The sequence below is a fragment of the Streptopelia decaocto genome, assembly GCF_964273445.1.
Source record: "Streptopelia decaocto genome assembly, chromosome: 3".
Taxonomy (NCBI): Eukaryota; Metazoa; Chordata; class Aves; order Columbiformes; family Columbidae; genus Streptopelia; species Streptopelia decaocto.
In genome coordinates, this window is record NC_138656.1 from 50,283,409 (window position 1) to 50,309,436 (window position 26,028).

Consider the following 26,028-nt stretch of genomic DNA (forward strand, 5'->3'; position numbering starts at 1 on the left):
TTATCCAATAGTGCTTTAGTATAGTCTATCTAATTTTGTAAGCCTAATGGCTATAGTTCTCTAAATAAAGCTGTGTTTTAAAGGATCAGGTGCTTCTTCAGAAAGCACCATCGTAGTAAAATAAAGGATTATTTCTGTAGAAACTGACAGGGGCCTATAAGGTCAAAAATCTCATTTTACATTGGTGCTGTGTGGTTGGATTGAATCTCATTAGCTTTAATTTTTTTTTTTTTATCATTTCCCAAGATAATCAGGATTACATTTTAATTTTTTTATATTGTTCCCTATGCATAAGAAAACCACTAGGTAGAAGCATAATTGTTGAACAATTACTGCACTAACTGGAAACACTTTTTCCTTTTTAGATGCTTACAGTTATTATTCAGTTTGTATTTTTTAAAATCATAGGATTATTTTAGGAACTGATATACAGTTTTTATTTATTTTTAATTTTTTTTTAAAGCTATTTCCGTATTCAGTAATGTACTGTGGTTTTACTTCCCAGAAACTTTTCAAGGAAGTAGTTCCATGTGCTCTCATTTGCGTAGGTCTCTTTACACAGCAAAGCAGTGCATTTTACTGTTGTAGCAACCTGTGAAGGTTCATCTTAAGCCAGGTTAAAATAAAAAATTGCAAATGACACACAATCAGTTCCCTGATTGGATTGTCTGTGTTGGCGTACTGGTACTTGGCTTGGGGCAGCACAACAGTGGATGAATGCATAGGGATCAGGACTACAGCTTGGTTTGACTTTGTGCTGCGTTACATGAGTTTGCAGTGTGTGAAGTTTCAGGGCTTGGTGTGGCAGTGCGATTAGGAATGTAAGAACCATTATGCTGAGGGCTGATGTTTGGTAAAAGGAGTTACAAGGAAAAGGCAGGCGTCAAGAGAGATTTCTAAGTCATGTCCCAGACTTCAGCATTTTGTGGCTTGGGGACTTTGTGAGCCAATGGGGTTTAATGCTGTTTAATTTTATAATCCATGAAGTTTCTATGCAAAATTTAGGTGTCTACCAACATCTTCTTAAGCTCATCTCATATCCACTGCTGCTGAAAAGACAATCTTGCACCTACCCTCCCACCTCTTGCATCTGCTCAGGTGCTTGTGGACCCTGTTTGGCATGTTTCAGACACCCCTCCTCTGTCTCCTGCCTTAACTAATCCAATGAAGAAAGGAGAGATAACTGAGGAGGGTGAAGAAGGAGAAAGTGAAGACAGCCTAAGGCCAAAGGAGTTGGGACTGGTTGTGCTTGGCTGCAGCAGACAGACAGACAGACAGACAGAACGGTGTTGTTGTGCGACCCAGGTGTGCCCTGCAGCCCTGGCAGACAACAGCTGTGCTCTGAACAGTGGCACAAGCACATCCAGACTCTCAGTATTTTACAGCTTGAACTTTTATTAAAGGAAGCCATTAAATGCTCTAATTTTTTGCTTGGTTTTGCTCATTTAAAAACAAAATTAAACTTCCTTAAGCCTGTCTTGCCCCTTCTGGCCCCAAAATAAAAAAAAATGTTTCCCTTTTCCTCTTTGTTTTCAATTATGATATGAAAATTGCCTCTCCAGGTCTTAGTTGGAACATTCAGTCTCTGCATTATTCTGCTCCTTATTTTGTCTCTGTTCTCCTGTGCTGACCTTCTTGTTACTCCTTATAGCAAAGTTGCCGTAGTCCCAACAGATTTATAATGCTCTGTCAATGTGGTTTTGTTTTCATCTATGTGATTTTGTTTTGCCAATGTGATTTTAGTGTTTTGGTTTGGTTTGTTTTTGCTTCTTGTGGGAGTGGTGTAGTCTCTCGCATGTTGTTATTAGGGTTTTGAACCTGAGTCCTCTTCTAATTACTCAGTTCTTATACTTCAATGGCATGAGGTTCTCTGCTTTCAGGAAGGTTTTTAAGTGGCTGTGGAAGAAAATCTAGCAAAAATAACTAAAGAAGATGTAAGAATTTGAGAAGAGCATATGTGTGGAGGAGGGGCAAAATAAATTACGATTCTAACATTTATTTTATTTTTAAATTTTTTTCTTTAACCTGATACTTTTGAGGCACCCATTGAAAATGCTAGGAGGCACTGGGCTGACAGTGCTGAGTGAGAGACAGTGATCTGTTCATTTATAGTGGAGAAGGAGAAAACCACATGAAGCAGCAATTCTGTGCTCACTTTTGCTCTTGGAAGTTATCGTAGCCACTAAGATTGTCTTGCTAGCTGCAGTTTGACTCTATGCAGATGAAGTTGCTGTTGGAAATTAGAAGAAGGAAGCAAACTTCACAAAAAGTAGAAGTTGACAGGTGTTTTGGGCAAACCCGTGTTCAGCCTGAACTATTAATCACTTACATGTGTATTCCACCTGTGTTTTTTTGTGAAGGGATCTTCCGGTTTTGTTTTCAGTCCTTGACACCCGTCAGCTGCATGTACCCACCTCCTTGTGCTGCCAGTACTCAGTGGTGTGTGCAGGAGGGAGGGAACAGGGGGGCTTGATGCCAAGTCAGCTGTGGGCAGTGTGGCTGACTGAGCCCTGACTCCTCCACACAGGGGTGGCTGTGCTGCCAGCTTGGCTTTCTCTGGAGTCAAAACCAGCATAGCCTCATCAGGACAGAGCTTTGTGCACACTAGTGTTTCCTAATAAAAGGCAGGGCTGTTACTATGAGCCAGGGTGAATGTGATGGTTGTGTTGTGGATGCTTTGCTTTTCCAGACCTTGCAAGTGCAGTGGCTGGGGGAGATGCTGTCTCCAGTATCTGTGTGTTGCTCTGCTGTGGGAATAGATGTCTTGGTGACAGGTCCCTGCACTCTGCTGTGCCTGTCCCTTTTCTCACCTGTCACATTCCAGTCGTAGAACTTAGCTCGTTCTTAGTGGTGGACAGGCTAGCTACTGTGTCAGCATTTAAACACCTTAGTAGCCTTTAGTTGCTTCAAGGTATGTGCTAAGCATCCCTTTGGAAACGCTGGACACCAGAGTTTGAAATTGGGACATAGGCATGTGCTGAGGAGGGAGGTGTTATTCAGGACTTACATCAAAAGCACATTAGTATGCTCCCTGCCAAGCTTCACTGCATCCTTCTGCTTCATTGTTTGATCTGACCAAGCAGTGATAAAATATATTTTTAGTAATTTTCATAAAAGCTTCTCTGAGATGAAGACATTTATATTAGCAAAAATTGTGTGTGCTTGAAGTTAAACCTGCTGGTTTATCTGTTAATATTCTTGTGTCAGGAGTTTCAAGTTATTAGTGCTGGTTGTCTTTATACCTTAGCAAAACATAAACATATTCAAAATGGCTCATTATATTGGCACCAAAAGAAGTGCATTTCCAAAAGAGGGCATAGGTTTTTATTCCTTGGCAGGGTAGACAAGGCAAAAGTCCATTATGAAAAACTAGTTGTTAACTATTTTGCTTTAAGTTTTTCATTAAAAATTGCTAAGCACTTGTAATAATTTTTAACCGTAACTATCTGCTCTGTATGCCAGGAAACCCAAATTTTATTAAGAGTTGTTTCTGTTGAAGTTTGCTGTTGGAAAAACTGAGCATGGCCTTAAGTATGGGTGTGAGAAGAGACTTTTGCAAGGTTATTGTGTGGGACTGATAGGTGTGTGAACACAGTAGTTCATTTGTACTTTTTAATATATTAATAGAAGTTATGTAATTGTTCATGTAGGCAGCCAAAACTACATTATTATTTGTATTTAACACGGCATCTTAGCATATACTTGGGCTTACATCCTCGAAAATATTGCTGTGTTACCTTAACAACATGGAAAAGTCTTATTCAATATGAAGTATTAGAAATTAGGAGCCTAACTAAATTTCTGGAATCATGGCTTTGAGGGACTAAAGCAAAATATCTTACCATCTTGATGTCCCAGAGAGTATAACAGGAAGGAGTGCTATATTTAAAAAATAGAGCAAACAGAATCATCAAAAGTATGTCAATGCTGAGGGCAGCCTGGAGAGCAAATCACTTACCAGGCAAATTGCTGCTGTTAGTGGTTTGCAGCTACAATGAATTTGTTTTGAAACTGGACATCCTCAGCTTGCAGGTTGATTTCATGCTGTTTATTGCATTCTGTGATCAAGAGGTGTTGGATAACTGAGCCTGGATATATAAATCAAAATTTTCTTTCTGTGACAGCATAACTGTGTAAATGCATCTAAAGTAAGCTTGTAAAGCTATTTTTTTTAATGTGATGTTAGTGCAGTCATTCACAAAAGGAGAACTTCATAGGCATTTCCATCTGAGCAAACTTGGCCAAAATAAATTAACCTGGATTAAAATGATGTTCCTGTATATAAATTGTCCCCATCCAGTGGTAATTTCATGAAACATCTGTTGGGATTGCACAGTTCTGAGCACTGAAAATGTTTTACTTCCTTCAAGAGGGCAGCTTATGTGGAATAAATCCGCACTTCTAAATGGAATCTGTTTGAAAAAAGCTGAATTTAAATGTTAGAGCTGGGTGTTGCGTATTTACCAGATCACTTTGGTAAAGGAAAAGTTAGTGGCTGAAGTCAACTAGACCTGCATTTTTCCTCTCGGGTATTTACACAGGAGCTGTGTGTGGGTAGATGACTGAAACAGGACAGATTGTAGCTCTAGTTACTGTAAGAGAGATGGTGGCTTCTGAGGGGAGGCCTGATGTATTCCTCCCACGTGAGAGCAGTCTTGCCAGGATGATGCACTGAAGAGTTTCCTTTCTCTAATTAGTTCTGTGTCATTAGCCTTCCTTCTACGGTAGATGGGGTGCACAAAATAGCATAAGGTGATTCAGTTCCTTTTTATGTACGTCTAAGGAGTCATACACTCACGTGCTTAAAAGAGCACTTTTAAATTTTAAAGATGCATTGGCACAGAAAGTGAATAAGAACGTGCCCTGGGGAAGAATTCAAACACCTGTTCTGCTTTTGTGGTTGTATCTGCGCTATGTGACACCTTTGCTCACAACACCATTTCTTTGTTTCACTGGTGGAAAAAAAATGGTGGGAACTTCTCTCCCTTGTTTAACTCATATGCTTTTTAAAAGATGCAAAACGTTAGAAAATAGCTGTGGTGAAATAGTTACTTTAGCTTGCTTTTCAGACTGGGATTCCTGTGTTCTAAAGTCCAGGAGGGAGAACTATTAAGTTGTCTTCTCTGACTGTGTTCTGGAGGCCTTGTACATTCCATGCAAAGCACATGTACATTTCCTTATAGTAGATCTTATGATACTGAACACTTACTGCAAATTAAGAGCATGGGATTTTTTCAGTTTTTTGGGGGTGACACTGTTGCTGTTTGCGTCATTGTGCAGAGGCTCGTGCGAGGCTGTGGCTGAGGTGGGCGGCAGTTCCCTAAGGTTCCAGCCCTCCCTGCTCAGCTAGAATCACTTTGCATCTCTTGGGGTTTCTTGGGGCAAAGCCTTGGATCAGTTGTCTTCCTCAGGCATGCTGTGGGGGAGAAGAATGGAAGAAAGAGTATATGAACTGGTCTGTGTGCTTTGAATGAAAGCTATACTGTACATGGCCTACAACAACAAAAAAATGCTATTTGGAGGCTTTTAAAGCTATATGCTAGAACTATTTACATTTATTTGGGAAATCAGAAAATTACTTCTGTTAAGAAAAACTGAGAAAAGGAAAAACAGTTGCGGGGGGGAGGGAAGGAAGCGGTGGGAGGAGAGACTGTTTTTTGGTGGCCAGTTTGGGGAGCTGAAGAGGAGACTGGGCTCAGTGTTGCAGCTGCCATACAGTCAGAGCTAATGTCCTACATGATTTGCGCTGGCAAAAAGGGTGTGGAATCCTATGGCTGCTCTGGTGGGAGAGCTGGGCTTGGAGTCCTGATCTGGACCCAGTGATCAAGAGAGAGCCGTTTATTACAAAGTGTTAAGTCGTTTGATGGAGATGGTTCCTGCATTCTTAGAAATGGAGTTTTCTCATGTTGTCTTCTGCTTTGCTTCAGTGTAACTGTTGCGAGTGAAGCTATGTGATGTGCACTTGCCTTCTAGTCTTATGAAATTTTAGATAGATTAATTATTTAAGGTATTTTGCTTCTCAAGGAAGAAGAGCAGATGAGAGAAACAAGCTGAGATAAAGAATTAGGTCAAGTCTCTTCCCCTAGTAACAAAATGAACAACAGTGACCAAAAAATAAAAGCAAACAATTTCTGTTCATGGTAATTTCTACCAGTAAATAATCCCTACTTGTCAAATGTGATGTCCTGGAACCCATCTGCAGAGCACTTTGATGGGGTAGCTTATAGTGATATCATTGATAGAAGCTGGACTGTAATTGCTCCATGTATCCTCTAAGAAAATGTCACTATTTTTCAGGAAATGCTGAACCAACAATTTCTATACACACACACATACACACGTGTGCTATTTTATTCATTAAATAACAAAGTGAAATGTAAACAGCTCACCAAGGCAGGTTGGCTTGGAAGACAGGAAAGGAACAAATGGAATCAGTTCTCCTGCCCAAAGGGATGTCAGTCTGAGGTGATCTCAGACTTAAGTTTAGAGTGGGATTTGAGATTTGAAACTTACTGAATGCTTGATAAACCATAGACTCCTTGTAGAGGGTCTGAGCAGGGCACTTGTCTTTCACACATGTGAGACAGGAACACTACTTTTTTTTTTTTAACTCCAGAAATGTTTTGAACAGAAATTCACTAGTGTAAGTATTTCTGTGCTTCTATAAGCAAACCCAAACAGAAAAGAAGTATTTTTATTGCTGTTGTCATTTCTAGTGTTGTTGCAGATTTCTTCCATTAGTAAACCATGTGTATGCATCAATATGTTGTTGTACAGCAGTGTCTTTGGGACTTCGCTTCTCATTCAGAATAGGTTTGGTTTTGTTTTTTTTTTTTTTTTTGTTTTTTTTTTTTTTTTTTGTTTTGGTTTTTTTTTTTTTTTTTGTCATGGTTAGATGGCCCAGCTCTGGGGAGAAATATAGCTGCAAGATGTCTTAAAGGAACTGGAGTTTCCACTGCCAGGGGTCTGAATGAATTAATAATTTTGTGTTATGTGGTTTGGGTCTTTTGCATGGATTCCTCTGAAGGAATTTGGTGTGTGTTTTGGATTTCAGGGTTTGAGTAGGATAGACACACATGCGCACACACGCATTATATATATATATTTAAATCTGGAAGCCTTCTTTCATGCAGATATCTGACATTAGATTTGACTGTTCTGTCATATGAGAAAAACTTTTTGTTTGTTTTGTGTTTGCACCGGTGTTAAAACTGGGACGGGTAAATATGAATCAACAGATCAGTGTCTATTTGTGTATGTGTGATACTCACAGAGAACTCTTAAGTGCTGTAACTCTTTTACTTGCTTTGACTCTGTCTTACAGAGTGCCAAAGTGCTTGCAAAGAAGGAGCTCTCCTACATGCCTGTCATTGGCTGGATGTGGTATTTTCTAGAGATAGTCTTCTGCAAGCGTAAGTGGGATGAAGATCGGAAAACCGTCGTGCAGAAGTTGCTGAATCTCCGGGACTACCCCGAAAACTTTTGGGTAAGTGATGACTATCAAGTGGAGTGCAAAGTGATGCGATCCATTCCCTGTGATCCATTCAGTCAACTTTCTGGTCCTCTAAATACAGGAGCTGGAGAAGTGTAGATGCAGAGGTTCATGGAAGTGTGACAGATGCATTTGACGATGTCGTATTGAAACACATTTGCTGTATTCTTTACCTAAGCTCCCCTTTCACCTTAGATTGCCAAGTTCATACTAGTATTTTCTCATTCCATTTCCCTGTGGTTCTGCCATTCCTGTGAAGGAGCTGGGTCAGACATGGCCCAGGAGAAGTGGAAGCCACAGATGAGTACCTGGCCAGAGAAGTGGCCCCTGGGGCCATCATCTGTGTTACAGTTAGAGGATTGTTGTCACCTTTCAGTAACAGGGAAGTGTTACTTTTTGTGTCACCATGATTTTTTAGTATTGAGCCTGCCTGGCATTTCTTAGTCTGAGAATGAAAAACCTGGGAGTTTTTTCTCAGAAATGAAAAAAATACTAGCTCTTGTGAGCTCATGATGGCAAGAGAGGGATTCACTTAAGGAAATGATACCTGAAGTGGCCTCACAAGGGAAGCTACTGCTGAAGAAGTGGTTTCCCAGTGAAGATGTATATGCTGTATCTCTCATTCACTGAAACAAAACTTTTTTTTTTTTTTTTAAATTGTCATTGATAAAATGAGCACTCAGCACTCAGCTATCAGAACTAAGCTCTCTGCTTGAATAACAATTAAATGACTTCCAGGCTACCTCACAAAGGGACAATTCTTGGTTTTTAGTTCCAGTCTCTCTCCCAGGGATTTGCCTGTGCTCTGTGAGTCTTTAATGGTATTGAACACCTTTCTGTACACCTAGGCAGTTCAGTTCTAACTGATGAGCGCAAACTGCCACCATATTTTGTATACTGCTGTAGAGTGAGTACCATAAAGGAGCTGTACCCATAGTAAGAACGAGACAGTTTTTGATGTATACCTGGGATTATTAAAGTGTGGAGTTTTAGTTTGCCTTGGTATGGTGACATAATGTCAAAAGGCCTAGCAATGGCACCTTGGAAGGTAGAAAGACAGAACACGCTAAGTGGGCCCGAAGGATTTTCCCGTCAGCTTCTGTATGTTTCATCTAGCTGTTTAACATTGTGCATGTGACACGTAAAAGTGCTCTTAGATGAACTAGAGCTGCCTGGCTAGTTTTCTTCAGTTTCTCTGTCTTTGTTGGCTAAATCATTGCTGTGGGTTATGAGGACTTATCTTGTGCAATTTGACAATGCTCTCTGATGTGTTAGTTTGCATTCAGGCTTGGCAGAAAGCAGATGAGTAAGTGGTAAATCTCCAAAGATCTGTCTGCTCTCCCCTGCCTGCCAGTGGCAAAATTGTAATCGTTCATGTCTGAGCACTTCTGCTGTATAGTTCATAAGGGAATAAGGCTTTCAGTTGTCCATCTACTGCCTTGCATCTGTTACCAGCTCAGTCACTGGCACCAAAGTTACTGTCTGCAGTTGTCAGTGGTCCTCTTGCCACACTGAAATGAAGGGGGTTGGAGTGAGGTTAAGCAAGCTGAGCACTGAAGCATTTCCTAGGAATGTGTTTGGTTTAGACACTTAGCAAGTATTAGATACCATGACACTCAAATACCTCACTGTCAGTGAGAGATTTGCAACAGGAGGTATGTTTTGAGTATTTTCTAACATCTCGTTAGAGATTGAGTGACTCATTTAGAGAAATCAAGTCATTCTGGTAGCAAGTAGCAGAAAATGTTGAAGCCTAAAGGCTAGAGTTCCAACTAATGTATAACAAGTTGGATGGGTGAGGGCAATTGGAAGGATTTGGTTTTGACTTTTCTTTTTCTTGAACTCCAAGGCAATTAAATTACCTATGTGTGTATGTGGTTACACCTGTCCCTGCTAGCAGTGTTCATTTGGGCTGTGTTGGTGGGAATTAGAGGCCTCTGGTCAGACACGTAGAAGACCTGAGCTGCTTTCTAACAGTAGTTCTCTCTTGATTTTAGTTCCTCATTCACTGCGAGGGCACAAGGTTCACAGAACAGAAGCACCAGATTAGCATGCAGGTAGCTGAAGCCAAAGGCCTGCCCAAGCTCAAGTATCACCTGCTGCCACGAACAAAAGGATTTGCTGTCACTGTGCAGTGTTTGAGAAATGTAGGTAAGGAAAGTCACAAGGAACGATGCTAAATGGTTATTTCATCTAACTGCTGTCACATTGCCATGCTCTTCTTTTCCCTGTAGCATATGAGCTAACTGAAAAGCCCTGGGACCCTTTCTGACCTTTCTTCCGCTGGCCTGCAAAATTCAAGATTAAGTTTTACTAACAAAGTCCTGGGGCAACTTGGTTATAGTTTTTTAATTTTGTTTTGTTTTCTGTTACTGTGAGTCTGTATCAGGGGATCTTAAGTTGCACGTTTCACACCTATTGCCAATGGATAATATTTTGTGGTCTTTGCTAAGCAATTCTATTCCAAATGAAGCAAACACAGCACTACTGAATCTGAGGCAGCGTGTCTTAAATATTTTCTTGTGGTAAATGTCTGCTTCAAATAACACCATTTTAAAATAAAAAAAATTCTGCTTTAAATTCCTGTATAGATGTTCTCTTTAGAGTTCTTTGTGGAGCTGGGAAAGGAGACTAGGCCTCAACTGAAGATATGTGTGGGCAAAATTTATAAAGAAATTATTTCTACATTATAGAACATAAGATTTTCTTTGTTAATGTTGTTCTGAACTCCCCATTCCCCAGTTATTTCTGCTTACTTGCATTTTCCAACTTTAAAGCGCCATCAGTAAGAATATGGCACACATGCCTTTGAAGTGATTTTGCTTTGACTAATAAAATCCATCGAAGTCTTTGCCGTGGACTTCATGGGCAAAGGAAAGATAGTGTTAAGTAGCCTTAGTGCTACAGTATCTTCGGGTTTGTTAGTTTTGTATGTTGTTAGAAGGCTGTAAAAAATCCAAAGTGGTTAGTGGTTTAGAAGAAAATGTTCTAGCTTCACTGAAGTTAATGTCAAAACTTCTTTCGTGTTTGAAGACGTGTTTTCATGTGGCATATCTGGGATAGCTGCTGTAAAAAAGCTTTGCAGTCAACTGTCTTGCTATCGTGTTTCTTCTATGTATCCTCTTGCAAGTCAGGTTAGATGATACCACTGTTGGAGCTTGTCAGGCATCCACAACTTCCCACCCTCAAAATGGATAGCATAGCTTGGATCTTTTCTGATACGTGAAGAAGAGGTGAGTTATGTGCTGCATCCAGCTTAAGGGCACAGTTTAACCTTCCGTTTTGAATAAGGATGACTGTTTTGCTGCAGGCAGACTTGAGACATTGAAGAAGAGCTGAGTCAAAACTGTGTGACCTCAAGTGCCCTGATCTGGGAATCAGGGACAGGTTATTTTGGTGGTGATTTTGTTCTTTTCATTACTCTGTGGAAAGCAACAAAACATGGTATTATTGTGAACAAATAGCTGCTTTGTGGGAAAATGTTTCAAAAGGAAACAATTTTAGGGAACCTGAGTGAGTTTTTAAAAGAGTTTTGGGCATTTATGCAATACATTACAGTAACACTTCTTAGGATCCTAAATATTTGAATTACTTTCAAAAAAAGAAGGCTGAAATAGCTAGATACTAACATAATAAGGGAACCATATGTTACTATCTCAGTCCGAAAGCTGTGACTTGCTAGTCCAAACAGGATAAGGCTAATAAGAAACCCATATTTCCCTGTGAGGGTTCAAGGAGGAGCACAGAGTGTCAGAACTTCTTATAGTTAGTTTTTGTTGAAACCCATCGGACAAACCTCTGAGGGAAACAGCTGATCACCCCAGATCGGTGTTGTAAATTCTTCTGGTTATGTTGTTTTATTTCCCTTGTAACTTTTTGTGATGAGAAGGAGATAATGAGAGTTACTGTCTGGTTTACTATGTGATTCTCTCTTGTAGAGACAAGGGGTACAGGTGAAGAGCATTTGAGAGGCCTTTGTAAACAATATCTTACTTTAGAGCTCCTTGTAACATTAATATGTACAGATAACAAGGAAGTCCATGTTTTTTTTAATAGAAGACATGATGTTTTGACAGTGCATAATCTGGAAATATAAGTTCTATCTAGAAGGTATTCCTTTATTGCATGAATACTGATAGGATTTGACCACTTATCTTTGTTAACCTGCACTGACTATTGGTATCCACCTTATAAGTAGTAACATGTTGCCGCATGTGTCAATATATGGAGAGGCTATATGCTGTAGTAATTTGGGCATTTTTTTTCCTCTTGAATATTTACATTGGTAAATAATATTATTTGAGTTGTTCACTATAAACCACCTGAGTCTCATTCTTATGCTCTTATGGCCCAGCAGGTGACTGTATCCCTCTATTACAGCCACAAATTGTTCTGAACAGCATCAGTGTGACTGCTGAATTGCTGCTCTGTCTGCAGAAGCAGCAATGGTGGCATGCAGGTGTTCATAACTCCAGCTCAGTGACATCTCTAATGTTCTACAAGAATGACTCTTGCAGGCTGACCTGTCTCTCTCATGGTACAATTCACATCCATTTCAGTGGCCAAATCTGCAGTGGGGTGTCCCTGCACATCTCTGAAAGTGGGAGGTGGGTGCTGAGCTGCCTGAGCCCGCTCTGGGCCTGCAGCTTGGGCTGTTGCACTTTGTGCTCTTCCACAAGGGGTGGTGAGCCTGGCTGGAGTGCCTTGCTAAGGGAGATAGCTGCAGCATGACATAGCAAGCCAAATGTTTCAATCCCATTCTAAGCTGTGTGTGACAGAGGTCAGCGTTTCCTTTTCCTCTGTTTTCATTCCTCCTTTCTGGCAGGGGTGTGATTTGGCCTATCTGAGGCTGCAGTGCTATAGGATGGATGGATGCTGGTTGCTGTGGCTGTAGAGGTAATTCACCTGCAACAGCAGTCATCACACCTTGGTCCTTTTCAAAACTTGGTATCAGCTCTTAATTCCACCTGATGCAGTAGTTCTGTGTCTGTTTGAAACAGGAATTGGTGACATCAATCTGACAAGTCCATCTGTTTTGAAAAACTTAGCTTCAGGAGTTTAACATCTATGCATGTGAAACTGCCTTCATACCAGTGGATGCCATATCTGTCAGCATAAGCAGATATATTTGGAAAAAATACCTGTCGAGGTTTGATTGCGGGGTGACAACAAAACCGCGGCAGATGTGTTGTTAAACCCCTCTACCACCCATTCCCCCTTGAGCCCCTCCCTCTCCCCCCTTCCCACTAAGGACAGGTGATTTGGAGGGAAAGAAGGACAGAGAGAAGAGGGTTGGAAAAATTAAAAATGTTTTACTAATGCTACTAATAAAAATAGAGAAAATAATACAAAATATACAAAACCAATCTTGAAAGTCTCAGCAACTGCTCCAGCAGATGTAAGGCCGACACTCAAAGTCCTGGACTGGACTCTACAGCCAACTGGAGCGGGATTCAGTCTGTCACTAGGCCTCAGTTCGCAGGGACGACTCACAAGGTCCTCTCCTAATGTCGGCCGTAAGGAAAAGGGATGAAATCCTCGTGATCTCCCACTTTTATATGAAGTATCACATGAATGGGATGTTATACTTAGTTGGTCAGTTTTTGATTGCCTGTTTCTCATTGTCCCTCTTGCAAGATGTACATCCATCCTTATTAGTGACCTCGCATTCCATTGCTATGTCTACCAAAACATGTATCTAGCTTTTCAGGAAAATGCAGCTAATAAGAAGGCTTTAGCTGACAGGCAAATTCACTAAAAGAGAAACCTGTTTTTAACAAAACCAGGACAATACCTTTCACACAAAATAACAAGTAAAGAACCTTGCTTCCTAACTCGTGTCCTTCAAAAGTGGTAATGGCATTCTTTTCTTTTCAGTGACTTACTTTCACAAATTTAGATCTCTTCATGCAGTTTGATTCGTAAAGGAGTGCTTTCAGTGATGGCCATCTCTCCCAGTTGGATAGTACAGAGGCAGTCCCCAGGAACTTCATTTCCAGAAGCTGTTTGCTGTCTTAATAAATTGCTGTTAGGTTGTAGAGTTGCTACTATCCTGTTCATGGAAGCAAATATAAATACAGATCTGTTTCTAAAACACTCATCCATTACTTACAGTAAAAACAAATGTCATAAATATTGCAAAAGATATATTTAACAGTTACTTTTATTGCCTGGCTGTATATCAGACAGTTCCTTTCGGCTGTTTTTATTTAGTTAAGACTTGTATTTAAAAATGTGCCTCATGATGGATTGTAGATAACTTCAGGTTGTCAACCTTTTCCTCCAGTTGTACATGCTGAGATCTGCTGTCCTAGAGGGAACACATTAAATTCCAGGGTGATGTGCTTATGGAGTTCAATATAACAGTGTTTGGGGGTTATACAATGGCTTTTTTTCCCATGAGCTACAATTTAGTCCTAGATTTTTTTCAAAGTTAAGTGAGGTTCCTGGTCATCCTCCTGAGCAAGCTACCATGTTTGAGAGAATGAGTGTTTTTTTGACCAAGATGACCAGAGCAATGAATATTAAATCAAAGGATTGCGTCAAGGTAGTTATCATACCAGCAGTACAGTGAATTCCACTGTCTCTTCCCCTTCCTTTCCTGGTCTTCATGTCAGATCATCATGTTCTAGTACGAAGCTTCATGTAGGCATACTCGTTGCCTTTAGGTTGATTTGTCAGATGATCATTGTGGCGTAATCTACCACATCCGCAAAATAATGCATGAAATTCAAGAGAACAGCTGAAGTAAGAAAAACTCTCTCTAGATACGTAATCCATGTAATCCAAAGATTTCTTAGATCAAAATTGAGAAATTAAGTTAAGTACGTAGTTCTTTGTCAGAATGCTGTACAAGGAACAAAATGTTAAAGATATAAAAAAGCTGGGGAGAGATTAGAAAGCAAAACAAAAAACTAACTTTTTTCATCAGAAAATAGCAATTCAACCAGAAAAAATTTCTTTTCAGTTATGATCTGCTCTGAGCCTTTGAAAAAGCTTCCAAATATTAAACGGTGTTTGTTTTTCATGAAAAAGATGTTTTAAGATAAGTTCTTTGAGAAAATGTATTATTTTATGATTGAAGCAAAGCTTCTCAAATACTGCCTAAATTAGTCTGAGAGTGAAACAGTTGCAATGGTTTCAAGATACTGAGGTGTTACTTATTTTACTTGGTTTAGAACAGGATAGTTCTGTACTCTTCAGCTGTTGGATGAGAAAGTCATGAGGTGACCAGTCCTAATTATGTAATTACTAAATACACATTTAATGGAAAACAGTTCCAGTATGTCACACAGCACACTGATGCTGCTTTGGCTTTGGAAACTTTCTGACAAATTTTAATTCCGTGCAGTCATTTTCTTTGACACTTCTATTGTTGTGTTTTTCCTGCACTTTCAAAATGGAAAATCTTAAGTGTTCAGTTATTTTGCATCTGGATATAACAGAGGTCTGTTTACTCCTGCATACACTACCATGTTCTTGGATTTGGTTCTGCTTTGCACAAGATTTCAGTGCGATATTAAAAAAGACTGGACTGAATGTCAAACAAACTGGAATTGGAATTTTTTTTTCCCTGGAGTAAAGGAAAACTCTCTGTGTGGCCATCAGCACATAAAGATGTTCCTGACCAATTCTGCAGTAGTTTTTTCGGAACATGAGAAGCATTTTCCAATATGCCTGAACAAGCACCCAATTCACATCAAAACTCAAATGTAAACATCTTCTAAAAGATGAAAGTGCTGTGTACATCATACTTGCCTTTATTGTGTACCTGTTGTTAAAAAAATTTCATGCTATTAAAGAATAAAGTAAGAAACTTACCCTGTATAAACCAAATTGAGCTCTTGTGTTTCTTCAGTTACATTGGATTAGTAAATTAGAGTAGATTAGTAAAATCCTCCTACACTAAGAAGCTTTAAAATGGAGGTAGATAATTTATTTTAAAAAAAGTAATTTCCTACTCATATTGTACATGGAGAGTAGTGTGCTTGAAGTAGATTTTGGCTTATGTTTTGAGTTTGGGCTAAAACCCAACTGTAGTGGGAAGAGAATAGGGTTGTTAATGAGGGTTACAGTCTGTGTGCAGTGACAGGGTTTTGGCCTCTGTTTTCAGGATTTCCTTGCAGTGCTGAAGCCAGGCTGTTCTGTTCTGAGCTACAAATTCCATTTTGTAATAACAAATCTTGCGGTGAGTTTCTGGGGCTCAGTGTTGTGACCAAGCAATATTTCTCTCTCCTAGCTAGAGAGATTTCAAAAATAAAAGCAAATCTGTTCTGTGTAATAAAAATCTTTCTTAGGTGGGTTGAGAGCTCTCATAAAGTTTCCTCATGGTGTTCGTTATTGCTCAATGCTAGAGCAGAAAACCTAAAATGCAGTAAGCTACATGTGAAGTGCAAGTTAGTCACTTTTGTGATAAAAAAAAAATAGTTTTGTTGCTGGTATTGGTCTTAGCATTCATATGACTATGCACAATTCGATTCAGTGTCACAAAAATTAATTGCTCTGGTAATTTTGTGACATCAGGAAAATAGTGCCTCTAAGGATGTGTTCAAAGAAACTCTTTTAATATACTATGTGGTTTGAAACTGTGAACACTTTTCCTGTAGAAACTGCTTCTTAATGCTGTCTCAATTTAACTTTGAACAACCTTCGCAAATACTTTTACTGTTACCATGCGGTTCTGAACTGCAAACACAGTGTTTTCCCAAGCCTGAAAGTTTGGTTGCAGGTTTGTTCAGTGGAACTTGGATGTTTTATTTCTCACAGCTGCCTGTCTTCATAGCAGCAGCCCAGCTCACACAGGACGTGGTCTGTTCTTTTGTCTCTGCCTTTATGCTGTAGCAAGTGCCTCAGTTATCAAATAATGGACATGAAGGAGAGGTTGTTTTGAACCCTGGTGATTCATAGTTGCATTAAACCATCTTGCTGTAGGATGTGTCTCACACACACTTTACCTGTTCTTAGTCAAACTGTGTACATTGCTCATTGTTTATGAAGTGTGGGTCTGCCTTGTTATTTACCCAGATGCTGGGGGGAGTTATGTCATTCACAGTGAGTTGAGAAAGCTAATAATTTTTCAACCATTTGACTCCTAGGATGTCCCAGGTATGTTAACTGCCAGAAACCGTAACGGTGTTCCCTATGCCCAACATTCTGCACCTGATGAGAAGGGAGACAAGGCTGAAGAGCAAACCTTTCCATTCTACTGGTGCAGTTCCTGAAAGGGTCACTCATTATTTGGCTTCTTAAAACCTGAATGTTGAATATTCCATTGTCACCTTCACCTTGGTGACAGCTCAGACTATGGTGCTATTGTTGATGACTTCATATTTAAATATGCTTCTTGTCTGAGAAAGAATGACTTATTTCCATTCTATTACTACAGTAACCACATGACTTGTTTATCTTCTTGCAGTTTCTGCAGTCTATGATTCTACCCTCAATTTTAGAAATAATGAGAATCCAACATTGCTGGGAGTTCTAAATGGAAAGAAATATCATGCAGATTTATACGTAAGGCAAGTAATCCATATTTTTATTCCTTTTTGGCATAGAGGAGTATGTACTTGCAATCATAATTGCACAAATAAGGAAATGTTTTAACATAGATCATGGATAGCAAATCTCTACCAACCTGGCTTCACAGAACTGCAGATAAAAACTCCTATGGGATGGGAAGGGCTTCTTGCAAAGTTCTGTGACTATAAATGTGAGGACCCTTTAAAGGTCTACAGGAACTTTTGTTTGTTATTTTCTTTATTCATTTGTGTGTCTATTTGTCAGCTCAGCAGCAACAGTGGGGCCTCTTTTCACTCACTTGGCCACTACAAAACACCTGCTAAGTATTCGGATGGGGTGGCTTTATACCTGTCTCTGGCACAATAGTTCCCATTCAGGTGGAGGCCAGGCTCAGGACTGTTCTGTTTGGTGTAGTTGTTGATGGATTTGACTGTTATTCTCTTCCTACCAAGAAGGGGGTTTGTCCTGGTTTTGCCTGGAATAGAATTAATTTTCTTTCTTTAGCTGTCATAGTGCTGTGGTTTTGATTTAGTAGGAGAATGAATGTTGATAATACACCTAGGTTGTGGTTGTTACTGAGTGATGTTTACACTAAGTCAAGGACTTTTCAGGAGGAGGCTGGCGATGCACAAGGAGCTGGAAAGGGGCACAGCCAAGACAGCTGGTCCAGATTGGCCAAAGGGGTATTCTACACTATGTGACATCAAGCTCAGTGTATAACCTGGGGAAAAGTTAGCTGGGGGATCACTGCTCAAGGATAGACTGGGCATTGATCAATGGCTAGTGAACAATTGCACTGTGCATCACCTTTTTAACAAATATTCCATTATTATTATCATCATCATTATTATAATTATTCTTATTTTCCTTTGCTGTCCTATTATCTCAGCCTATGAATTCTACTTTTTTTGACTCTCCTCCCCATCCCACTGAGGTGGGGGAAGGAGTGAGCAAGCAGCTGCATGATCCTTAGTTGGCAGCTGGGGTTAGTCCACAACAGGGTTGTTTAGTGAAAAAACAATTACCTGGATTCTGAACCATTGATGTTTCTGTAAGTGATGAATAATACCCCAATGGCTTCCCATAATCTTAATGGGAATGGGCCAGTTCCAAGGCCCTGGTATCCAGACCAGGTTCTACCAGCAGCACGCCTGCTGCAGGCACTTAGGCTATGTGATGGTTTAGGGTTGGAGCATAGGAGCAATCCCACAAGTGATCAGGAGTTCATCATAACCCCTTTATATGTATAAGCGCCTGCTCCAGCTGGTTTATCTTGGGTACTGACATGGAATAGGGTGACCTTTTCTTCTTACCACCCCTTTTCTGCCTGTTTGAAAAAAAATATTTTCATCAGAACTCTTTTTGCCCAAGGGTCAAAAGAAACTTTCTCCTGATTCCTCACAGATGCAACATGAGTTTGTATTCCCACTTGGCTCTCACGGGTGGCTCAGCCTAGTGGGCTTGTGTTTGGTGGATGTTGCCTGGCTGGCCAGTGTGCATGGAGGAGCAGCTGGTCCTGTCTGTGCGGGCTGTTCCTCCCACAGGCATTGTGCTGTGTCTCCCTCCACACCCTTCCAGCCTGCTGCAAGTCAGTCTGGCAGAGCATGGAAATGGTTTCTTGTAACTCGGGCTACCTGTTTGCCCATCGGTCCTCTTGAGCTTCCTGAACACTTCTTACAGACAGGGTGAACCTCATGGTGAAATTTATTTTGGCAATTAATTAGGGACTGTCACAGATGTTCTTCAAAATCCTCCATAGTTGCTTACTGCACTGCTGCAGGTGTTGTACTCAGTAGAAGTTTGCAAAATTTGGATGGCCTTGTTTGTCTCTGCTTAAATTGTATTGACTTCTAATGTTAGTCATTTTATGACTTGCTTAGATAATGGAACAAACCAGTAGTGTCAGACTTCTTAATTTATTAACTGCAAACAGAAGTGTCCTGACTGTGAAAAGTGCTCTCTCCTGTGCTGAAGGAAGTTAGTTTGGTGTTGCTCTTAAAGGATATTAATTAAAATATATGCTATGTTGAAAAATGTAGAATTGTTAAATATTGCTATTAGCATATCTAAATGAAGATGATGGGGATTTTTTTTCTGTCACAGCATTATTGACCAAAATTCATATAAAGTAATGAAAACTTTGTTTGTCAATAGAGGGTTTTTCAGTGATAGAAGCCACTTTTCTGGAAATTATCCAGCCAAGCTCCAGGTAACAAAAATTATAGGAATTGGAAATGCTACCTGAGAAATACTAGCGTGCTTTAGCCTAGGTGGAAGGAGAATTGTTTGGTTTTTCTCTCTGACGCCTTCCTGATTAAATGCAGCCTTGAACTCCATAGTTGGGGTAGGAAATTAATTAATCCAAAATCTGTGTTTGGAAACAAAAAATGGCAAGCCTTTATCTAGACAGTTGCTGTAGTGAACTCAAATGTAATTCATTACTATTTCAGAAACCTGGATTTCTGATATATCTAAAAACTGATGGTGGCTCTAGAACAGGGGTGTCAAACTGCTTTTCACCAGGGCAGCGTCAGCCTCATGGTTGCCTTCAAAGGGCCGAATGTAATTTTAGGACTGTATAAATGTAACTATATTGAGTTTGATACACCTGCTCTAGAAGGAAACTATACTTTTCTGATCTGGGAGCTGTTACCACAAATTAAAGAAAGGTGGAAAATGTAGTGAGTCTCAGGTCAAATGGATAACCTGTCTGTATAATACGAGTGCTGTTCATGGGAGCTTGAATTATTTAATATTCTTCAATTTCTCTTGTTTACCACTGGCAGGCGGATTCCGCTAGAGGAAGTCCCAGAAGATGAGCAGGAATGTTCTAACTGGCTCTACAATCTGTATCAAGAAAAGGTGGGTTTGTTGTCTAGACAGCACTTGTGAACAATTAGTGCTTGGTTATTTATAGTGCTAGTAGAGCTTTACAGTGTGCATGTGTAGCCATCCTGCTTTGGGGCTTGGGGTTGGTTGGTTGGTTTGTTCGGTTTCCGTGATAAGTGTTCTTGTTTCTCCAGATACAAACTGGTCTTATGCTGTCAGTCATTGACTTTATTTGGTACTTGAAGAGCAACAGGACGAAAACTATAAGCAAACCTTGATGGCACAGTTTTAAAACTCTTCTTTAGAAAGTTGCATAAGGATATAAAAAGCACAAATACCTTCTTGTTAGTAGAAGGACCTCTTTCCCCTTAAAGGCACCTCCTAAATCAAGAAGTAATTAATGGGCTGAATGAAGTATATTTTGCTTTAGTGTATTAGAATTTTTGTCCCTTGTTTTACCCTGTCTTTTTTACCAAGGCTAAGATCCAACATTAACAGGACAGGCTGAGAAATTGCTTTCACATTGTGTGCATAGAAGGCGTGCATTTAAGATTCCTAATTACATAGGACGGAGGCAGAATAATGACTGTGTGTTTGTAGATGCATACTGATTTTTTCCCCCCAAATACTTCCATATGCATCCTTCAGACTTTCAGAATCTGTTTCTCATGGGTTTTGTTCTTATGAACGTTAGAGATAATGGTTGGGGGACGTGCTTTTTGGATACACAGCACTCCCATTTCAGTCAGTGGGAGTCATGAGTATGCAAGGCATGAGGGCCTGACAGCCCAGTTTGCTTCAGTAAATTGATCTAAGTTGTGTATTCAGACCGGAATACAGCAGCTCTTCAGATTTAGAAGTGATAGAATATAGCTACACTCTGGTTTCCTCTCGCTGGGGAGCAGAGTTCTGCTGTGCCGTTGGTTTTGCTCCACCCAGAACACCACACTGGTGTTTCTGCATTGACAGTGTTCCAGCCTTTCTCAGCTTCAATCCATGACTGTTTCTGGTGCAGTTCACACCCCTCTAAGCAGTTTGCTTATGAGAATGTGAAAAGTAAATGTATGTTGAGGCCTTGCTTGTAGATCTACTTGCTTTCACTCTGGTCTCCCTTCTTGTAAATTGTGCCAGTATCTCTTAATTCAGACGTGACCCCGAGCAGCTTTCTGCAGAAAGGTGTTATGTTATCCATGGGCCCGTGATCTCTCTGCAGGCACATAAATGCAAATGGTCCTTTTGGTGAACGTTGTAAAAGTCCACTTTCTGCTACTGTGACTTTCTCTGCAGCCCTGTTTCATATTCCTAAGAAATGTTTAGACATCTGCAAGACAAGAACATAAATCAAATGAGAATGTGGTAATTGTTTTTCTGAAGCCCTTATTACATAGTTTTCAGTAAATCACTTCAAGTATTTTCTGTTGTTCCCTCTGACACTCACTCAGTTATTTCCAGTGCAAAGAGAGTTCACATCTATCCTGCTTTCTTCATAACAACTTGGTTGGTTGGTTGGTTAAATCCATAGTTTCCTATTTAAGTACAGGAGGAAGGAACGTGTGTTGAGTTTTCCTTTCCATTAAAACCTTTTTGGTTGTCTGGCATTTTTTGATTGGTTGGGTTTTTATTAGGTTTGGTGGTGGTTTTGTTTTGTTTTCTGAAGGTGACATGTTCCACTTCCTCTAGTTGTTTTGTATTAGTGAAACTGTTATTTCATTGCAGTCATTCCAGGTTTACACAAGCCCGTGTCTGTAAAATCAGACTGGGAGAATACAGAGCAGGGACAACTTCTTCAAGAGTTCTGAGATGATGAAAGCCCACCTGCAGGGTGAAAATGTGATTCTGTTTCACCTTTCTGCCATGCATCTTTAAAAAGATAATTGGATTTTAGGTTAGATAACAAACAGTATTGCCACCTCAGTGGTTTTTCCAGCAATGAGTTCTGTTTCAGGTTAGTGTCCTTGGAGTCAGTAACTATTTATGATAAAATGTAACAAAAGAAAGTAATTCATTGCAAGATATGCATTCATCCCCCGCTTCGTCTATCTTGGTTTTAGCATTCCACTTTCTGTTTCAAAGACAAGGTATGCACACTGCTGAAAAACAGCCCTTATTTTATTTTGCAGACTAGTTGCATGTGCCATTGCTTATTCTCAGTGATTTTCATAATTTTGTGGTACGTTCTCAAGACTTACATACTGTGCACTGAATTACACTCTAATAGCGTGATTTAGTAGGTGGGGTGTGCCACAGGTACTGAGGTCAAGGCTGGAGTGCCATGTACTCGTCATGATCAGGGACACAAAGCTGTTTGAGTAATGAAAACAGCAGTTAGTGGGCATGAAGGAGATGACTTTTGCAAAGAGTGAGATTCTTTGAGAAAAGCTTGTTCCCATTGTTTTTTGCTTTATTGCCTGATCTCAGTTACATGTGCCTCAGTCTGAGAGACTGCTCTCTGGGAATCTAGCATGTTTATGTTCTTGCTACTTATCACTTCATTCCTCCATTTATCCGCTGCTGCAAATGCAATGAGCAGGGCCCTGTGAGATCCACAGTGGCACTGTGTTCTTCTGTACTTCCCAGGCTGACAGAAAGCACCATGTCCACGTGCTTCTTCCTCACCTGGTGTGAATTTTGGACGACCAGCACTGTCTCAGTTAATGCCAGATTATTACAAATGTACAATTTGGGTTGCATATTGCCTTTTTTTTTCCTTTTTTTTTTTTTAAAACTGCCATGGCTAGAAAGATTCCCTTTGACTGTAACAAGGATCGGGCTGAGCATCTTAGTGCCTGGTCTGAGGAGGTACAGTATAATAGTCACAACTCTGCTAGTCCTTGCATGTTTGTTTTCTTTTTTCATCTCCTTACAGCCTCAGTGCCTGAAACAGAGGTTCTGCTTTGAGAATCTTAATTTCCATTAAAAAGAAAGCAAGCTTCTAACTCTTCTCACTTGTAAGAGACCATGGAAAACAGGGCATGAAAATATATCCTGGAATGCCCCAGGGAATTAGCAAAGCATAACTGAAGAGGGGAAGTGTACAGAACGGCAGTGTTTGGGAACAAAGGATATATTTTTGGATACTCATTCTTTGTGGGCTTCCTCGTGGAAGAGCAGTGGCGTACGTACCTCTGCAGTCAGACCTCCCTGGTGGGAGCAGGGAGGAAGAACCCAGTGAGCCTCACAAGGTGATGGGTGTTCCCTGATTGCCCCCACTGCATTACGCACCCCACTGTCTAAAGTAACTCAAATTTGGTGGGGGCATTAGACAGAGCATGTTTCTGTGTCCGAATATGGTACTTGTGTGGTTGGGATTTATTACAAACTGAAAACAAGCTCTGTATGCAGAATGAAAGGATCTTAGTGTAGGTGAGGTGGGTGAGGGAAATTTTGAGGTACGTGGTGGATTTAAATGCTGACTTGAGATGCTGATGGGTACCATAAACACCCTTGCAAAAGCTTAGAAGTCAGATAAACCCACAGATCTCTTCTGCAGGGAATGTGAACGTTTTGAAGGGTGCAGAGTCCTAACTGAATTGAAGAGCTGTTCCCCACAATGCTGTAAAACATGGAGTGGAGGTGATGGCATGAACATTATTTTGCCCATGGTGTATTTCTTCCATCTGTCTCAGACCTCTTGATGAGATGCAGTGCACAGTTTTGCTGCCCCTAATGCTGTGCAGAGCCGACAAAGAGAAAACTGCTGTGCTTGCTTTAAGTGAGTCTGTCTCGCTGTCTGTAGTGATCGGCCCCCTAATGGCGATACCAGTAGTAGTCAGAAATTCTTAACCTTCTGGGTAATACCCGTATTTAGAAACCTAATTGTATATAGTAGAATTCAATTTACTGATGATGAGTAGCTCTTGTGTTAAACCAGTCACAAGCTGAAATCCTCAAGGCACTGTAAAGAAAACTTCATACACTGTGTAATTTGTTCAAGACATCTAATTAATTGGCCATAATGATCCCAGTACAATCTAGTTTGCATGTTCCAAACAGTCATGATTTTTCTAATCTCAATAAAGAGAGCGCAATGCTTTAATTACTATGTAATCTCTTTAAAGCTAAATGTTCCCTTTGAAATAGATAAAATGGTAGCAGCCTGTAATTGCTCAAGTTACCATTAAATAATTAAAGAATTGTCTGTGTCAGCTGGAGTGTAAGTAGATGTAAAATCATAACATAGTAGAAATAATCTTCTTGTGGTTGATTAGGACAGTATTGGCTTTGCCAGAATTTTTGGAAACAGTCATGAAGAATTCATTTCTTTGAAGAAATTTAGCACTTCATTCTAACAAAACTAAGGTTCCTTTTTATGTGAGTCTAATTCTGACTTAATTAACCAGTTTTGCATGACAGCACAGATTGATAATATTTGCTTTTGAACCAGAAGGAAGGGTTTTTTTCCCCACCCACTTTGATATCATGGGTTGATCACATCGCTAAAGGGCAGTGCCAGTCACCCATACGGGCTCTAGGGGAAGGTACTGAATTCTATGTTTTCTGTGCTTTAAGAAACACTCACCATAAAACAAAAAAAAACCAAGCCCCGCCCCATTATCTTCCTGATACTATACTAAAAGGGAGAGTCCTCTGGTCAAAACCAGTGAGAGACTCTAAACTGTTTGCATGCTCAGCTGTCTGTGGAGAGGTTCAGCACCCAAGCTTCCTTCTGCGAGCCTCATGGGAACAAGATGAAGAAGACCGCATCTATGGGATGAAGCAGACAGGAGAGGGTGGTGTTCTTTGGAGTATGGGACACCTTTTCTGACAGGGCTGTGGATGCTGGTTTGAAGCAGTGGTTGGAGAAAACATTACCGAACAGAGGATCCACTGCCCAACATGTAGCCCAAACTCTTCTCGGGCTTACCAGTAGTATTTCTCCAGTGGCTGTGGCCCTTGCAGAAGGTTCAACAGTGATGTCTACATTTCTGCAGGAGTGAACATCCCCTCGCTCTTCTTGTTTTACTGGGCTTGTTATATACTCTCTCAGCATGCCATTTTTCAGGCTTTTATGGGTAGGAGAAAGAAAAGATGCACACATCAATTTAAGTGCTTTTTTTTTTTTTACTGTGTCTTCATTGACTTCAAAGTACAAGCTTTCCAGCCATTACCTGATCTTTGACCTTCCCCCATGGTTACAGGCATGCAGAAAGAGGAACATCAAAGTCAGAAATAGCCAGTTTTGTTGGCAGATGGGGATTTAATTGTCGCCCTCCTTTGTTCTACTAGGATGCATTCCAGGAAGTGTACTACCGAACAGGAACCTACCCAGGAGTCCCTATAGTGCCACCCCGACGACCATGGACACTTTTGAACTGGCTTTTCTGGGCATTATTGCTGCTATATCCTTTATTCAAGCTGCTCATCAACATGATCAACAGTGGATCATCACTGACACTGGCTAGTTTTGCATTTGTCATTGTAATGGGTAAGTTTTCTAAAACTGTTAGGCATGATCTATTGAGGCTTATTAAATATAAACATGACTTGCGAATTCAACAGACCATCTGATACTATATTCACTTTAGCCTGGAATAGGTCAAATAGATTATTTTCTTTATTTTTGTATATTGTATATTTATTTTTGTATAGTTGTATTATTTTTGCATAACGTGGAAGCTTCTTACAAAGGTGATTGGAGAAGGAAGAGTTTGTGTGTGTGTACGCACGAAAGAAATTTTCTTCATGACGCTTTGGACTAGAGGAAAGAAAACAAGAGCAAGAGTAAGGTCCAGCGTAATAGTTGGTATGTTAATATGGGCAAGGTAGAGGGAAAGGGAGGGGAATGCCGTGCTCTCGTCCTCACCTGGAGAAATCGTTGGTGCTTTTTACACTGGGAATGTTTTATGTAAGATATGTAAGAAATTCTTGGAGCAGCGTCTACAATTTAGAAGCATTTTTTTCACCCATCTTACTTGTGTACCCTCCACAGGGAGCCTCACTGCATAATTCAGGGCTCTGGATTTTAACTTCAGGGCTGAATGCTTTAATGCTTGGCATTATGGCATCTGTGATGTACTGAATTTAGCCCTTATTAATTTAGTTGAGTGAGACCAGCCCCTCCACCCCCCACTGTAAGTGCAATATTGAGTCATTAGTGGCCTTTACAACTAGGTCATGTCTTCTCACTATCAGGAAGGCAGGGAAAGAACCTGTAAAGAAAAAAAACAAAAAGATGATGCTAATAAGAA

The 26,028-nt window shown here is 40.2% G+C and overlaps 1 protein-coding gene across 1 annotated transcript in view; it reads left to right on the top strand.

The window, feature by feature from the left end:
• AGPAT4 (1-acylglycerol-3-phosphate O-acyltransferase 4) overlaps nt 1-26,028 on the top strand; it is an 80,845-nt gene that overhangs the window by 46,121 nt on the left and 8,696 nt on the right. The window contains exons 4-8 of the mRNA XM_082048879.1: nt 7,325-7,486; nt 9,490-9,643; nt 16,908-17,010; nt 19,798-19,873; nt 25,067-25,265. Of these exons, the coding sequence (XP_081905005.1) occupies nt 7,325-7,486; nt 9,490-9,643; nt 16,908-17,010; nt 19,798-19,873; nt 25,067-25,265 (694 nt within the window). The remainder of the gene's footprint in view (nt 1-7,324; nt 7,487-9,489; nt 9,644-16,907; nt 17,011-19,797; nt 19,874-25,066; nt 25,266-26,028) is intronic.